We start from the raw sequence: 16,990 nt of genomic DNA, 5'->3' as shown, positions 1-16,990 counted from the left end.
TTCCGGTGAGCCCCGGAAGCTTTGCATCTCCTGGCTGCAAGTCACATCCTGCCCTACCCTTTCCCCCTTCCATAGGGGACCGAATCGCTCCATTTCTGCCTTTCCCAAGTAGAGATGCCCCTGTGGCTGGTGCCATGGCCAAGATCACACAGAACAGAATTCTGCACCTGAAGTGTGCAGACCATGGTCGTGGCCAAAATGAAGTATCTGGGTTAAATAAAACAAACGTCTAAAGAGGACGCCAGTGCTGAAAGAGCTGGAATGGGGAGGTGGGCTAGGACAAAGCAGTGATTGAGTTTCCAGGCATGACGTGACTGAAATGTGCATATTGGTATCAGCCCCCCCTCCTGCAGCACTGAGTAATGAGGCATTGCCAGGGCTCCGGCTTTGGGAGGCTATCCAACGCTGTCCTGCTCAGCTGTGAAAAGGGATGGGTTCTGTTAAATGAGTCTTGCTGGGTGCAGGTTTGAAAGAGGTGTCCCTGGTTTAAGCCGGATAGGATTCTCAACATACTGTGAACCCAGCAGACAGAGCTCTGGTCCGCTCTGACTGCCATGGCCAAGGAGGCCTGCTTGGTGGCACGTCACATTGACCTTGCAGTGCTGAGTTCCAGAGCCTGGCAGGGGAGAGCAGGAGCCTCTGTAACAACCACCGGCTTCTTCCGTAACAGAGGGGTGAGGTTAAAGCAACCAACGAGTCATAGACAAACTTCAAAGTCAGTCATGCTTTGGTAACAGAGAAGCTTCCGGAAAACAGTGAGCATTGGGCCCTGCAGTTGTTCCTTGGTAACCCCTGAGGTCTCAGGCCAGATTTGAACCAAGTGAGAGCACTCTGTATCTATTGCTGAGACAAGAAGGGCAGGAATAGCTAGATCAAATAGCACGCCTTTGATCCCACACTTGGAAGGCAGAGGCAAGTAAATCCCTTTACGTTTAGGGCCAGCCTGGCCTATGTAGCAAACTCCAGACCAGCCAGCAGTCAGTACTACACAGGGAAGCCTTGTCTCAAAACGAGTAAAGAAAAAAAAATCCAGCACTAGTGAGCCACCTGGGTCATGCCTCACCAAGCCAAACAGATGGCTGTTTTGATTTTGTTCATTTGATTTGTTTTCAGAGGCCTCTTCTGAGAGCATTACAACAACATATAAATCTTTCTGTAAATTCGACTTGTTACTAGGAAGGAGAGGAAAGTGTGATGTGAATTGAAGAGGGTCTCTTCCTCTCCCTGGGGTCCTGGATAATTCCATATCTACTACATACTGCTTGCTATCTATTTTTACATCGCTTTTTGACTTACAAGTAAGCATCTACGTTTTTTTCTGCATATACATTTCGGCCACATTTTGCAAGTGGGCCTTAGTCACACTCCCTGAAGAGACTCAGAAATCAGGCATGAAAAAGTGGGAAGGCAGGAGAACCTCTCTCCCAGGGAGCAGCACACAGCCTATCAAAAAAAGAATACTCATGTTTACAAGGCGGAGTCAAAGAATTCTCAAATACATGAGAAGCACACACCACGTTAAAGACCAGGATGACTTGAACTTTGGTTAAAACCTGGCAGCCATTGAGAGAAGGGAGTTTTGGCAACAGAAAGCCTAAGGTTTGGAACCAATTTTTCTTGTACCCTCACCTGTCCCAGTCCCCCTAAAAAATACAGGAAGTCTTGCCTTGTGGTTCCCTCACTTCCTGGAGAAAGCCACTGCCTAGCAGAGCCAGTCTCCTGTGATAACTGATGTTTGTTGAGGTGGAATCCTAAACTTTTCCAACACATTCTTCCGGCAAGCACCTGAGTTTTAACAGGCGTTTGCAACAGCTGTCTTCACTCAGGTGTGCAGAGCTGAGTTATCGTGAAGAGTGAGTTTAAAAGGCTGTCCTCCGAGACAGGGTTAGCATGCTACAGCAAATGGAGAATCTAGCCTTCTTTCTGTTTGATTTTCTAAAAAAAAAAAAAAAAGGAGGGGGGTTCTATTAGAACACAGCTGCATCCATTCATTGACATGTCTGTGGTTGCAGAGACCCAAAGGACCTGAAACCCAAAATGCTTATCTATCTGGCCCGTGGCAAAAAGTCTCCTAGCCCTGTATTTAAGGGTGAAGGGTCATTCTAGATTCAAAGTACCATCTAGTAAAAAATGAAAATTTCATGAGACTAGGGCTGGGACCTTTTTAAAATGGTATCTTTGCTAAATGAATGAATAAATAGTTGAACTCCAAAGAAGGAATTTTTGGGTTGGATGAGTTTTTGAAGAGGTTGAGTTGAGGTAACCAGACCGCATCGAAGATACTCTAGAGACTTTTCATTTATAACAATGCAGGAGTATGTGCAAACCTTTTGGCTAAGTTAGAAATGTATTTACAATAAAACCATCTAGCCCCGATGTACATGTGAGACTTAGCTTGTTTTTAAATTTTACAGATTTGCTTAGGACAAACCCCATCTGTGGTAGCTCCTTAGCTTGCTAGCGTGGTGAGGTGCATATACATGGGAGCCCAGTTTCTCTTCTATAAGGGAACCAGAGGCTACAGAGCAGATGAGGAAAGTAAATTCAAGCCTCTGGAAGCCCACGCTCAATGCCCTGCGAAGGCCACCATTGAAACCCTTGGATGAGAGGCTGTGAAGATTAGGTAGGACCAGGCTAGTTGAGATTCTTTTAAACACCTAGTCTCAAAGTCCTGTGTCCAATCAAGTTAGCTGACACAGAAACCAGCTGGCCTTCCCAGGAAAATGGGAAATAATGCTTCAGAGAGTCACCTTGAAGAAGCCACACAGAAGGTTGTTTGGTTTCTAAGCCTCCTTTGGCCATTTTAATGGTGACTTTTACTCTAGGGAAGATCTATGCCATTGTCTCCAGGTACTTAGCAGTTCCTGGCAAGGGCCTCCAAGGATACCCCAGCCAAACAAAACAGAACAGTAATAACCATGACAATAAACACAATAAAATGAGGAGGGATACCCGGATCGATTTGTTAGTTTAATTTTAATGGCCAGCAAATTATAACTTAGTCCCTACAGAGTGAGGGTTAGCAAGGAGCGGTTTCCTGAGATTAATGCCCCAGCCTCCTAGGTAGTATGAATAATGGATGGGCTAAAAGGCAAAATGCACAATAATGTTCTTTTATTAATGAAATGAAGACTCGTTGTGATGGCTGGCAATAAATTAGGAAAAGCCAAAGAGGGAAAGTCGTCAACACTGGAGCCTTTGAAAAATGTAGTTTCTTAAATCCAATAATTACTGCCATGACAGAAAACATTGCCACACCACAGAAATGAAGTACATCCCTTGCGAATCCTGCCTGTATTGCACATGAGAAATATTTTTGATACATAGACTGTGAGGTCTATTATTTGCTAAGAGAAAACACAGCCCATTATAGTAGATTGATGGGGATATTAAGCATTCTGGTGGAATTTCATAGGTGAACGTTTTCCTGAGGATCAGGCATTGGAAGACACCCCCCACCCCACCCCCACACACACCTTCAGTGCAGGCACAGGAACCTAGAAGACAGTCTAGGAAGGAGTCATGGCCAAGGTTACATCATTAGCTAAGCTAAGACAAAAGCTAATTTTCCCAACTTCTACCTACTGTGCTTCCAAGAGGATTAAGCTAAAGTTGCCAGACAAGAGGGATGTTTACAGAGATATGGGATGCCTCCTAGCAACAAAGGCAATGCTCAACTACAATTCTTATTCCTGAGTTCTGCCCAGCCTCCCCTGCTATTGCAGTATCTCCCCCTCTAATACTGCACAGGGACCAACCAGATAGACAAAGTTCAGGTTCACTTGAGCACATTTTCAAATTTAATGTCAGAAACTGAATTTACAATACCCGAGTAGAATGAGGAACACAGGCTTACTCATCATCAGTGGAATAATTCACTGGCCAAATCATTCTCCTCTTTAGACAAGAGGTGTCCTTTATTTCAGTGAGCCTGGTGTTGCGGTAGGCCCAGGAACAGGATAGATATTAGTTCCTTTTTGATTTTCAACTATGCTATGTGCAGTTACCCGAGTTGCTGTGGTAACTGGCATATTGCAGCCAGGGCCTTTGTCAGAGTCAAAAGCTACCACTTCTAGGTGGGTATTTGTGGGTGTTTCCTCTATGTAGGATGGACCTTTTTCAGTTTGTTTCTCTATATCATTTCATTTCCCGATGATATGTCTTTCAACCAAGCTCCTCAGGACACAGCATGGGCACCAGGGCCCCACGTGCACTTGAAGTAACTCCTATTTGGTTATGACGATCCACACTGGAGCCCTAAGTGTCCTTGCCTACGTCTAGCCTGTGCTCATTAACACCAAAATGTGATACTCCAGTCTTGAGATGCTCTGAGGGGCTCTTAATGAAATGGAGGTTCCCTGAGGAGACTCGTGGGATTTCAATAGCAATTCTATTCATGCTGGTTCCAACAAAACCACAAACCCTGAGCAGAATAAATCTGTCAGGAAGTCTTATATGTTATTGGGACACCCGGCCTGTTCCTTAAGACCACACTCATTTTGCAAAGATAGGCAGCCAGGAAGAGACACGGAGACTCTTGCATGATTGATAAAAAAATATAAAATAAATAAACAAGTAAATAACGCTGCCTCTCAGCCATGCAGAAATGGCCTGGCATCTACATGTACGACACAGCACTTCAGAGGACAAACCATGCTTCAAATGCTTCCAGGAGGGCTTCCAGTTTGTTACATTTGCGTGACAATCTCTCTTGAGAATACATCACTACAAGTAGTTCTGTTTTCTTGCTGAATTTGTCAGTTCTGAAATGCAAAAGGGGGCTACAAAATCCAGTTGTAAAGAGTAAACTGGACATGTTTGAGAGCTGTGCTAATTTCAAGGGCATTAATTAAAATCCTAAAGACATCACGAATGGCACAGCCCTAACTGTGAGTAGATACTGCAAGGGGCCAATGCATGAAAAGCAAGGAAAAAATAATTTTCTATGATATAGGAAGAATTTTGCTGATATTTGAAACTTTAGATTTTGATTTAGATATTTTGAAGTATTGACTTAATTTCTTGCTTTATAATTTCATAGAGCTGCTAGGGGGGTTCTACTTTATAATATTTTTCAGAAAGTGCATAATCACCTAAAATAATTCTGGATTGCATAAGAAATGTGTGATACATGCCCAGTCAGTGTGCCACAAACAGATCAGTATTCCGGAAGTTTCTGGTTGTAGCGTAGAGGAATTTACATGAAATTTGAGAAATCTACCCTAAAACGGTGATAAGAAGTCAGTGTTCAGTTAAAGGCAAAGGGATTGGTCAAGAAGGTTCTTGCCAGAGGAGTTCAGGCAGTGATACGCTGCAGTCGGTGGCTTGTGATTGGGTGTTGGAGAATACACGCATTGGACTGGCAAAGAAGATGAAGTCAGGTGAGACACAGTTTGAGCCAGGATGCAGATCTGAGAACGTTTGCTAGTGGACTTTTTATGTGATATTCCAGGAAGAAAGCCCAGACCAGACTGGTTGGCGCCCAAACAGCACTTATTATTGTATATAACCAGATAGGTCTGTGGGTGGGCCTGTCCTGGGTGGTAGGTAGATCGAGCACTCATTCAAAGCCAGTTCCCTTCTGTCCTTCACACTTGTCTTGCTGAGTTGTTTCTGACTCCAATATCATGTGACATTATTTGAGAAGCCGTCATCTGGAAAATTGGTACTCATCATGAAGGTAGATTTCCAGAGAGAGTTTCAGGGTGTCCTGTTGACTGGGTAGGTGTCTATCCTGAACCTGTTAGCTTAGGCTTGTTTCTAGTGGCAAGCCCACCACTTCCCCTCTCATAGCTATGGTAGGGTCACCTTCACTGAAGTCAGTATGGGGGAGGAAAGGTGCCTGGAAAGAAACTAAGGATTGACTAAGGTAAACAGAGCAAAGGGACGATGTTCTAGCAAAGCCACTGTCTTCTAAAGGAACAAAATGGTCTACTGATGCTACAAATAGTTCTGAGTACTAACAGGAACTTGACACCAGAAAAATTTCCTGTCAGTGCATTGGCAAGGCTGAGACAAGGATTTAGACTTCATGAGGAATTGTAAATAGAGTGGACCTTGGGAAAACTGACCTGTCAGCTACTTACAGGATGTACTGGAGATTGGGTACCCCAGAGGGAAGTAGGTGACCTCTGTTGGAATCTCTCATAATTCAATACCCACAAAGTTCAGAATGTATCTATTGTGTGCTGTGAACTGAGGAGAATTCAGAGAAGGCATCTAAGATTTGATCATGGCCCTTTATAGCATCTCTAAGATAGGTAAGAAAAACAGCCATGATCTAAGCAGGACACATAGTACACGCACTACATACCACATCGGTGTGGGAATGGGGATGGACAAACCTCCTAAAATGAACCACAGTCCCCAGAGCTAGAAACAGAATTACTGGGACTCAGGGCACAGAGGCTTATGGAAAGAAACGTGTCTATGTAGCCTTTGTTTGCAGCCATTGATAAATATTATAGTGACCCAGATGGGCAGGAAACCCTCATTACTGTGGTGAGCACAAGGCTTAGGAAGTCACAGTCCCCCAGATTCAGAGTGGGTTGAACTGGGTGGATGCTGACTTAATGTTTCCCAAGATTTTTTCTGACCATCAGCATGAGGGTACCTTCAGCATCTGATCTTGGATACTATCTGTGGCTAGGGTCTTCCCCTGCGACTTGATATGCGAACAGAGCTGGAATGAGCGGCGCACACATGGAAACTTCTGTTTTAGCCTGTTACAATAGATTACAGAGTAAATGCTTGCTTGGGCCTTGCACAAGAGGCAAGAGTTATATTCTTAGTGTAGTTCATGGGCGAATCCTTCCACATATTGAACCTCAAGCTCAGTTTTATAAAGACAGAACACTGGGCAGACATGCTCTCTGGAGAGCCTCTTCCACTCTGAAGCCTCTGGAAATTCAGTAGAAACTATCATCTGACCCTTCCTCCAGAACACACAATCACCAATCGCCTTTCTAGGAAATGCCGTGAAATTTGGGAGCTTCTAAGCAAACAGGTTTATCTAGTTAGGTGATCATTTAAACCCCACTAATTAAGGAGATAGGCGGGACACGTGGCATTGAGTAGACAGAGCAGTAAAAGGCTACTCTAGGCAGATGAACAAGGAAGGAAGATGATAATGACCATCCCAAGAGAGTCTGAAGCAAGGAAGGTTAAAGTGAGGGACCCTCTGAGCACAGGCTGGGCAAGAGCACCACCAGCTTCTGTACCAACTGCATTCTGTGTTTCGGGGGCAGCGTCCCATTTCAGGGGCGCGTGACTTAGAGCAGCTGAACATACAGCTAATCATAGACATCTAAGGAACATCAAGACCTAAATGTTTGAAGGCCCCCTAAGAAGTCAACAGGGAGAATCACAGTTCAAGTCCATCTCAGTTCAGTCTGCTATTGGATTGCTGCCAGGAGAGGCGCTAGCTAGGCAAACCGCACTGAGTGGGGGGAGGGGAAGTTCTCTGAGTCAGCTTGTGTCAGGGGCATGCTTTGGCTTCCCTGGCTTCATTTTAAAGCCTTATCTTGCATCAAGTTACAAAGGCAAAAAGAAGGTGCCTCACACCTCTGCAGACCTTGGCGGCCTCAAAGTTTTCAGTCGTCCAGTTTTATCTGCAGCGATTCTGTCCGAGTGAGAAGAGGCCATGTCTGCTCCTTGCATAATGACCGGACTGAAAGAATGGGCCACACAGGGCAGTGCACACTCCAGGTGCGTCCCTCCCTGTCGACTGCCCGTGTTTCCCCCCATCAGCATTCTGTCCAGGGCCAGCGAGTTACTCATCTGCAGAAAGGTAGAAACACAACTATATTTTTTATGACCAGGAGACGAGTTTATATTACCCTTGGATTAACTACAGAATGCTTTTTGTGTCAGACAGACTAAATAGACATCTGTTTTCTACACACACCCAACTCCACACAAACAGAGCTTTCTCCGTTTGCTTTGAAAAGCAAAATACCATGTGTTGTGACTTTACAGTGTTTTAAATAAAGTTAGGAATTTAGGTTGGTGAGGCTGAAGTTTTCATGAAGTTGGTGGGTATGAGACCCAAAACTACACAGACGAGGTCCTTTAAAAATTCAGCGAGGGACAGAATCAAGGCAGACATTTCGACAGCAGCCGTTGGGTCGGGTTTTAACTGTTCTGTGAAGCGAGAAGTGAATTATTAAACTTTATCGCCCTCGTTGGCTCCTAATGCTATTCCTCGGCATGTGGATCGCTTTTAAAGTGGGAACGGCCAGCCTAAGTGAGCCATTTACTGCCCCGGTTCTACACGCTGTCTCTATTTCGCTCTTTATTACTTCATTTTGGAACTTTGATTGCTTTCTTTTAGATCTAAGATTGTTCTAATGCTATTCTGCAATCGTATGAGGGGCTTGGTTTTCACTTGGTTCTCAGAACCAGGCTGGCTATAAATTTATCTCAGCTCTTTGAAGAAACCAACAGTAAAATTTCCAGGGGGGGAAACATGGCGGCAGATATCCTCACAGAGGGAAAGTGACCTCACTCACAGAGCCGCCTCCAGGCTCCAGCCCTGTAAAGAGGGACTTTCAGACAAGGCGCCTTGGCCTTCCACTGTGACCCTTGTTTAGTATTTTTCTTCCGGCTTTGGGTCTGCTCTTCTGCTTTCTCTTAAGGTTTTGCTATCATGGTCCAGTCTGTCTCCACACCCATTAAATATGAGATGAAGTCATACTGTGTCCCCATCCGAACGCTGTAATAACTTCTGGGGTCACAGTCAAGGAGCACATCCCAGAGGTCATCTGAGGTTTCCTTGGTAAAATCAGTCATAGAGACAAGAGGTTGGAATACTCAAAGAAGACAAAAAACACAACGAAAAAAAAACCCTTCACTTTAATGAAAATGGACTTTGTTAAGTGAAATCCATAGAGTGTAGTCCTGGAGTTTAATTTCATTCCAAGCCACGTTCCCTTTGAGGCATTGGCTTCGTTAAAATTCACTCCGCCCCTCCCAAGGTTTAGCCACATCCCCCTCATCAAGAGACAATAAGATTGTTTAGAGTGAAAATCGCTAACACAGCAGGGAGGCTGTTTCCGCCTCTGAGGACTTCAGCACCCTTTAGCCTTATTATTCCTGTGCCCTAAGCTGCCTGTTGGTCAGTGTGACCCAAGAGGCTTCCTTACCTGTCATACACTAGGGACTGAAGCATCTGTTTAATGTGGGGATGGTTCTAGAAGCCAGTGGGTGATGGATAGGAAGCTGGTAGCGCTGGATGAGTTGCGACCTTCATGACCAGGTCCCTTAACCGGCTCCCCAAGAATGGCGACTGTTGACATAAGTGAGCTATGATTGGCAGGTTGGCTTGACCAGCATACTTTCCAACTGCAAAGTATCTAGAGTCTCTCCTGTCATGTCCCCTGGCCTAATTGTCCTCTTTCTCATTTTATGCCCCTGCTAGACCACCGCTCTTGATAAGGAGAGGCAGGTTTTCCGACGAAGACGCAACCAGGATGTGAGGAGCAGATACAAGGCACAGCCAGCTCCACCAGAACTCAACTCGGAATCAGAAGACTACTCTCCCAGCTCCTCTGAGACTGTTCGCTCCCCTAATTCACCCTTTTAATAAGACCCTTTTACTCCAAGCCCTAGCTTAACCCTTTTAAGACTCTGAGATTCCCCCCTCCCCCAAACTTCTGTAAAACAGGTTCATCTGATCTATCTAGCACTCAATGCGTGACCGGCAGAACAGAAAGTATGTTTTGGGTACCTTTGTAGCAAGCTCCCTTTACTGAATGAGAAGGCATGTGGTGTTTGTGACGATGGTAATTTGCTGCTAATAGGGGTCCTTCAAGGGTTAAGGCTAATTTGATTTTTTTTTTTAATATAGAAGCAATGAATGTTTTCATCAGTCGAGCTAGGATCTGCAATAGGTAACAGCACCTGTCAGTCCTCTGAGTGCACAGAATTTTCTTTAGAATCCTTGCTGGGTAATTTTCCAGAACCTTGGGTATATTCACACACATTTCTGGGTTTTCTTGCAGACCAAAGGGCGTTGTTAGGACCCTAAAATATCCACACACAAGAAGAGCAGGGAGGATGATCCATCGCGGATCCTTCTCTGTGGATTTGGAGCACAACAGGTTTTATAATGTCAGTAGATGCACTCCTCATTCCTAACCGTTTCCTTTCCTAAGTAGTAAGCTGGTTAGCTGCAGCGAGTTCTCTGCTTTGATTGGATTTGTGGCCACCTCACCCAAGTGATGGATGGTGTCTCCCTGTCTCCATACCAAGATGTGCAGATGACGCCCCTGACATGCTGCTTCCCCATTAGCTGCTGCTAGTGCCAGGCAGACCCTCGGGGAACCACCTAGCCTTGGCTTGTGCTTGGTGAGTTGGGGTCTGTCTGCTCAGAATCAGGAAAGATCTAGAATTACTGGTGAAAAGAGCAATAAATTACCAGGTGCTCTACAGGGCTAGCATTCCAACCAGCGAGAGAACGCAAGGTCCCGTGTTTTCTTCTTCTTAGCTGCTTTTACACGGGACTGTAGCCACCAGTGTGAAACCAACACAGAACTCAAAAGATCTGGGGCGAGAGGGAGCAAGAGGCAGTGCTTTGCAAAGTGGCAGACGAGAAAGAAAGTACAGTGGGAACACAATCCAAAAGGGTCTAAGAATGGGTTTCAGAGAAATAAGCCAGTTCCGTGAGTAACTCTAGGCACCTGCAAGTCTCCCAGAAGACACAGGAGGCTGAAACTGCCTCTCCCACTCATGATTTTCTTTACTGTAGCTTGGTCTCCACTCAGCAAGGAGAGATGTGTTGCTTTCGTGGTTTCAGGCCAGGGTCTGATTGGGATTCGTTTTCCACCCCTGCTACTCAGTCTGTCTCCCTAGACCTGAGTTTCTTTGGGAGCTGATTGCATCTCAGAATATGGGCTTGTTGCTTCCTGGTTTTTTGTGTCCTTGATCCAAAAGGATTCAGGGGTGTCTGCGAGGCTGGACCCAATGCAAATGTCGCTCTAATGTTTTCTCAGCTTTGACTTCAGAATGACTACAAGTGGTCTTTACTTTCTCATTCTTAATTTGAATGTGTTTTAGTGTCTTGAAAGTTAAGAACAACCTTTTCATTGTCAGGTCTTTATTTTCGAACTCCACGCTGATCTTCAACTACTGTATTCATACACAGTCTTTATGTTCTATGCATGTATGGACTTTTACATGACAGAATCCCACATTTGCTGGTCTTCCACGTTTAAATCAACATCTACTTAGTTTTTTTTTTTTTTTTGAGAGAGAGAGCCCAGAAATGATAGCATGTAAAAGTACAAAATCGTATAAATCAGCATATTATTTAAATTGCATGTTGGGAGTAGACAGAGCACAGACCACCAGGAAGGGTGCTGGTTTGTAGACAGAGTTCATATTGGCGAAGGACCTAGAACTGATCAGAAATCACCACTTTCTCTGGAACAGAAAGGCAAAACACTTTTATCCTAAGATTGATAAGCAATGGCATAGCTGAGCCTCAACTCCGTGTATGAGACTACAAAATACCCTATGGGCAATAACAGATTGCTACCTTCTCTAAATTCCTGCTTTCCCCCTGGTCATTAACATAGGGCCATAGCATCCAGTGCTACAGGTTCATAGTGAGGGCTCTGGCTTTTGTCTGTCATCATTTCGGGGAACTCGAGAGGCTTCCTCATCATGCTGCAGAAGGGCAGTTCAGAAGACTTCCGAGCCCATTCGGAAGGAAGATGGCAGCGCACCCCTATAGAGTTTCAGTGATCTACGCTGAATAAACAGTGGGATCTGACCTATCAAGTAGAAAGATTGAGCAGGCGGATCTTTCCAGCATTCAGCTACCAAGATCTTAGACATCAGAGGTGTAGTTCAGAGGGCGAACAGACAGACACACGTGAATGACTCTGTGCGCCCAGATTGCTTTGGCTTTAGCAAACACTAAATTCTCCCCCCTCAACATTCTCGGAATAGTTCCAGTTTGAAATAATTAAGTGGTGGTGTTCTTTGAATTTCTATAACCAAATCGACCCTATTTTTCATTTTGTGTATCATAGAACAACTATGTGCCATGATGGCTGTGTATCTCTGTAATTATCCACTTAACCATCATGAATGTTTCCATATTTTTGAGTATTGAATATAACTCTTATGGTGGTAGTCTGGTGATGGGAATTGTCCTTCCTTTACTAACTGGACCAGCCCTGTGGTATTTAAAGGAATCTTTCCATTTGAGAATAGAGTAGTTGAACAACCCTTCTCTCCTTGCTTCCTGTAAGTCAATTCTGTGGATGAGACCCTTTCATATTAATGAATACATTTACCCCTTCGCATTGTAGCAGAAGCCGCTTTCTTCATCATGATCAATAAACGTGTGATTTGTTCTGAACCATTAGAAGGAAAAGTTAAGACCTTCGGTCCCTGGAAATGTTCCGGCCATGCCCTCATCTGATGCACACGTGGTGCATACATATTCACAAGAGTGGAGGAGGGAGTGGGGAACAACAGAACACATTTGATGTCTTGCGTTCACTGAGATTTCCTACAACCTGCTTAGCTCTCTTATGAGTGGCGGTTAACAGGTCTGTCAGATACTGTTGAAAAAGCACAGTAGAACGGTGAATGAAGGGCTAAAATTGCAATCCTTTGCCCTTTGAGGCATATTTCAGTTGGAAAAAAACAAAGAAAGAAAGAAAGAAAAATTGGTTCAGAGGGTCAGAGGGCTCCCGAATTACCAGGACGCGAGTGTGTTAAATCACGGTTGTTTGCTGGCCAAAGGCATCCGTTAGACAACTCTATCCCCTGTGCTGAAGTGCAGTTGTGCTGAGGGAGAGCTTTCTTCACATTATTGTGTTGCCGCTGGCCCTTCTCTGGGTAAAGCCCTGTCAGCATTTCCAAGATAAACTCCTATTCAGCAAGGTTTTTAATTTGACCATAAAAATGTGCCTCAGGCTCAAGTCTGCTATTCGGGGCTTGTCCTAAAGAGTGGGGGGCACATCTCAGGCCTCTCAACTTCTTCTCAGCTCTGGAGGAAAACTCAACATCTGGTACGTTGCCCGCGTTGTGATTCCAGAGTTTTGGGGCGCCCCAAGACCCAAGATGGTAGTTGTAACATAATTACTTATTTGGACATGCTTTTTAAAAAACTGATCAGCTAGCATATATTATAAGATATTTTCTATTATTTGTAAGTCTTTTAAAATTACTGCCTGATTTTTCTTTTTTTCTAAAAAAAAAAAAGTTTTTCTTTCCTTTTTTCCTTTTTTTTTGTCAAAGATTTATTTTTTAAGAACTTGAAGTTGATCAACTTGAAGGTCCACTTTTTTCATGAGCTGCCTGCCACTTCCATTGGTAATTTGAAAAAACAAAAACAAAAAGCAACAAAAAAACAAAATACCTCTCTGACCTAACAGAGCTTTGGTTTGAATGCTGCGTGGAGGGTTAGACACACTCTTCATTGGAAATCTGGATTTCCTAATTTAGTCATGAGATTTCACGAAGCCACCCTTGTCTGTGGGGAGAGTAGCAGCTAAAAGTGAAAGTGCCCCCACAATTAACACTTTTGTCAACTCAGATTCGAAGCCAGCATAAAATACCACTTCCTACTCTCGTGTTTAAGGGCAAATAAATCATGGAAATTTGAGGACATATGAAACATTTGGTGGCTGCAGAAGTACTTCCCAATTGGGCTCTACGGTGCTTACACATGGAAGAGTTAAGAACTGGAACCCTGGGATATCAGATGGAAGCTTTGGCTCCTATGTAATTACATACAGACGGGGGAGGGGCTCTGGGCTCTCTCTTCTTTTTTAATCATCTCAAATATGCAGCCCGCCAGCCAGTAGCATTAAGGGTCATAAACCAGTGGGAAACAGGAAATCTAAGGTAGAGGTTTAGCATGCCTCTGCGGAGGCCTTTTGGTTTGTTTGCTATTGTTGCTGGCTCTGACAGGAGGCCTCTGTGGTCATTTTTCGGGAAATGAGCATCTAACTGGCAGGTGTTATGGTCATGCGGTTTGCCCATGGAGACAAATGAGGGATCCGGATTCCCTGATTCCCATCAAGAAAAGGCGATCTCTCTCAACTGTACCTGCACATTTCCTCAACAGTTTTTTTTTTTTTTTTGGTCAATTAAACTGAGACCCTTAATGTTACTTCAATGTATAGTTGTATATTTTTGACTGTGACATACTTTATTAATTTAAAGTAATTAGTGCTTAAGCCTTCAGAACTGTTGGTATTAAGAGTAGGATTTTAAGCGGTGTTAAACATCCTAACAAGTTTGTTCCAAGTCAATCAGCTGTAGTCAGGAAGAGACCTTGATTGGTTTTCAGGTGCAACTTCTCACTTGCCCTGGACACTAACTCCTTGGTGTGTTCAAAGAATAAATAAAAAGAGATTGAAACTGGTCCAAGGTTAGAGTCACATCCTTGACAACTTAAAAAAAAAAAAGTATTAGGAAATTAATATTAGCCTTTTTCATTCTGACTGAAAGAAAATTATTAAAGGATTAGTTGTGCGTGAAATTAAATAGTATTTTGCTTCTGCATACTGAAGAAGTGGACTGGGGACTTGGCACATTTAACAAGTTCCCTGAAAGGTTTCGATTTGGAGAAAAAAAAGAATTCAGCATTTCCTTTGCGATTCTGATTTCGTCACTTGCTGCATGGATCCGATGGCGTAGGTTAGTGTCTGGTTTGGGAATTCCAATGAAATAACTTTCAAACGATTTGTACCCATGGTTAAAGGTGGAATGAGACCCAATTTCCCCCCAGTCCTTCAGTTTAAGCTCATAAATTGTAGGTGAATGTGGAATGAGATCATCTGTGATATATTATGTTCATTTACCAAATGAGCTCTTTTGATGTTGCCTGTTTTTATGTAAAACACGTTCTTAAACTAATAAAGTAATATCTCTTGGTGTACACAATGCCCTTCGCTGCTGGGCCAGCTCTTCAGTTTATGTTGCCATCATGGAGTAAAATTTCATTTCGGTTCAATTCAGAATTGACACATCCCGTCCAGGGAGGAATAACCCAGCTGTGTGCAGGGTTGGGGGGCAGGGTATTCTCATACAAGGCTTTAAAAATTAGTCATGCAGTCAGAATGTAGCTTTCCCACATGTCCTCCACAGCACGGTATGTATTTCATGAGCATAATTCAAAAACAACTATTCCAAAAATGTCCCTTTTCATATATTACCTTCCTGGCTGGGCCAGGGACCCGGACAAACACAGAGAAAGCAAATACTGTCCAGTCTCGTTTTATCCTTCCATCTCCATGCACAAGCTCACCAGAGGAGACTGGTATTTTAATAGCTAACCTGGAGTTAGCTGCCATTTTGTTGCCCGGTTCTGTTAAGTACTCCGTGTACAATATGGGCCTAAGACAACACGACAGAGCCTGGATAATGGGAGAAAGTTCTTTCCTATTGTGATTTCAGGGCCAGATTGAAAAGTCAGCCAGAAAGAGTGACTCCAGGTCCCCTGGTATGACTTTTATAAATGTATTTTTTATGAAAATCACTTTTATGATATTTTATGAATATCTCCAAGCTCTTGTAAAATTAGCAGTCACCTTCCCTGCCATCCATGGGCTGTTGAAGCACCTGTCTTCCCCTTGGCTCTCAGTAGAGAGTCATTAGGCCTTTTTTTTTTTTTTTTTGACTCCTCTGGCTTCCTAAGGACCATTATCTGGTTTAAGGAGACTGGTGGCCTTGCCAAAAATCTGTCATTTGAAACATAGGAGGAAAGTCTTGGTCACAACTCTGGTGTTGAAGATGCTAGGGTAACTGGGAAGGAATAACCTTCCCTGACTACAGGCCACATGGACTGGGGGTCTGGAAAGGAGGACCGTGTTCCATACAGAGCAAGCAGTTATGGAAACAGCGGGAAATGGACGGTGAGAAACAGGTATAGCAGCAGCGTGGAATTTTCGCAGGCTTTCTTCCTCTGTCTGAAGAGGTAGCCTGAGCCTGGTCCAGTCACCTGGAAGAGGGGCCCTCAGACAAGACGCGGGGCCACACCCTGCCAGCTGGAGCAGCCAGATTCATGCTGGCCATCAGCACTGTGACAGATGTCCAAGGCAGCTTGGCTGCCCTTGAGATCATTCATTCAAGGGCTCTTGAGTGAGTGCCAGAACTATGGGTGACACTTCATTTACGCTTAGGGAAACGGGAAAAAAAAGAGAACAAAAACAAAAGCATGGCCTGTTTTATTTTTTGCTTTGGGTCAGAAGATTTGGAACACAAGAAAATACACTTGACAAAGACGCCATTTCTTGGGATGCTTGGTTCAGCATTCAGATGACCTTTCTACACCTAGCAAGGCCTTGTGTGTTTACAGCAACTTTGATTCTTGAAAAGGTGTCTCTGCCATCTGCCCTTGTAATGGTACACATACCCCATGGTGCTCTTGGCTCGGCTCCTGGGCTCTGAGGTAGAAAGCATCCCGGAGTTCTCTCTGCCATCTGCAATTAGCATGAGATTTCAGCTTCTTATCCTACATTAATACTGTAATGTGCCCATCGACGCAATAAACTTGCCCACGACCTACTACTGTAAGTGATACATAGTTTAGGCTGAAAGAAACTCCACCGCTCCTCCTCATAAGACCTTCATTCTAGCAAAAAATTGTCTACTCTGTGGTCATGGGGAGCTACTGATTTATCACTCACAGATGGCAAAATACCAACCTGTCAGGGGCACAGCATCCCTACCAACTTGTCACTGGCTCCCAGCATGTGTAGACGGTGCAGGCTGCAGGCAATCCAGCCGCCAGTCCCATGTAACTAGATCTGAGGTCCACACACTGTTGTATACTCTTAGAAGCAGGAAAAGAAGGGAGACGGAAGGAAACTAAAGCTGATGACATTAACTGTGAAAGAGATCCAAGTTGCCAATGTCTTAGGTTCGGGTGTGTCACATGGGTAGTTAAAAGGAAGTATCTTCAATGTACTCTTCCAAACCAGGCCCAAGGGATGCTCTGGGTGAGTATGTGGATTTAAAGTTCTCG

The 16,990-nt window shown here is 44.1% G+C and overlaps 1 protein-coding gene across 8 annotated transcripts in view; it reads left to right on the top strand.

Annotated features, from left to right (window-relative positions):
• The window catches only part of Dclk1 (doublecortin like kinase 1), a 278,427-nt gene extending 263,520 nt beyond the window's left edge, over positions 1 to 14,907 (top strand). For all 8 annotated transcript variants that reach the window (XM_057756934.1, XM_057756936.1, XM_057756933.1 and 5 more), the window contains one exon: positions 9,419 to 14,907. In XM_057756934.1, the coding sequence (XP_057612917.1) occupies positions 9,419 to 9,476 (58 nt within the window). In that variant the 3' untranslated portion in view covers positions 9,477 to 14,907. The remainder of the gene's footprint in view (positions 1 to 9,418) is intronic.
• The last annotated feature ends 2,083 nt before the right edge of the window (positions 14,908 to 16,990 follow it).

Source organism: Chionomys nivalis, chromosome 24 (assembly GCF_950005125.1).
Source record: "Chionomys nivalis chromosome 24, mChiNiv1.1, whole genome shotgun sequence".
In the NCBI taxonomy this organism is placed as follows: domain Eukaryota; kingdom Metazoa; phylum Chordata; class Mammalia; order Rodentia; family Cricetidae; genus Chionomys; species Chionomys nivalis.
This window is presented reverse-complemented; position numbering and strand designations above follow the sequence as displayed.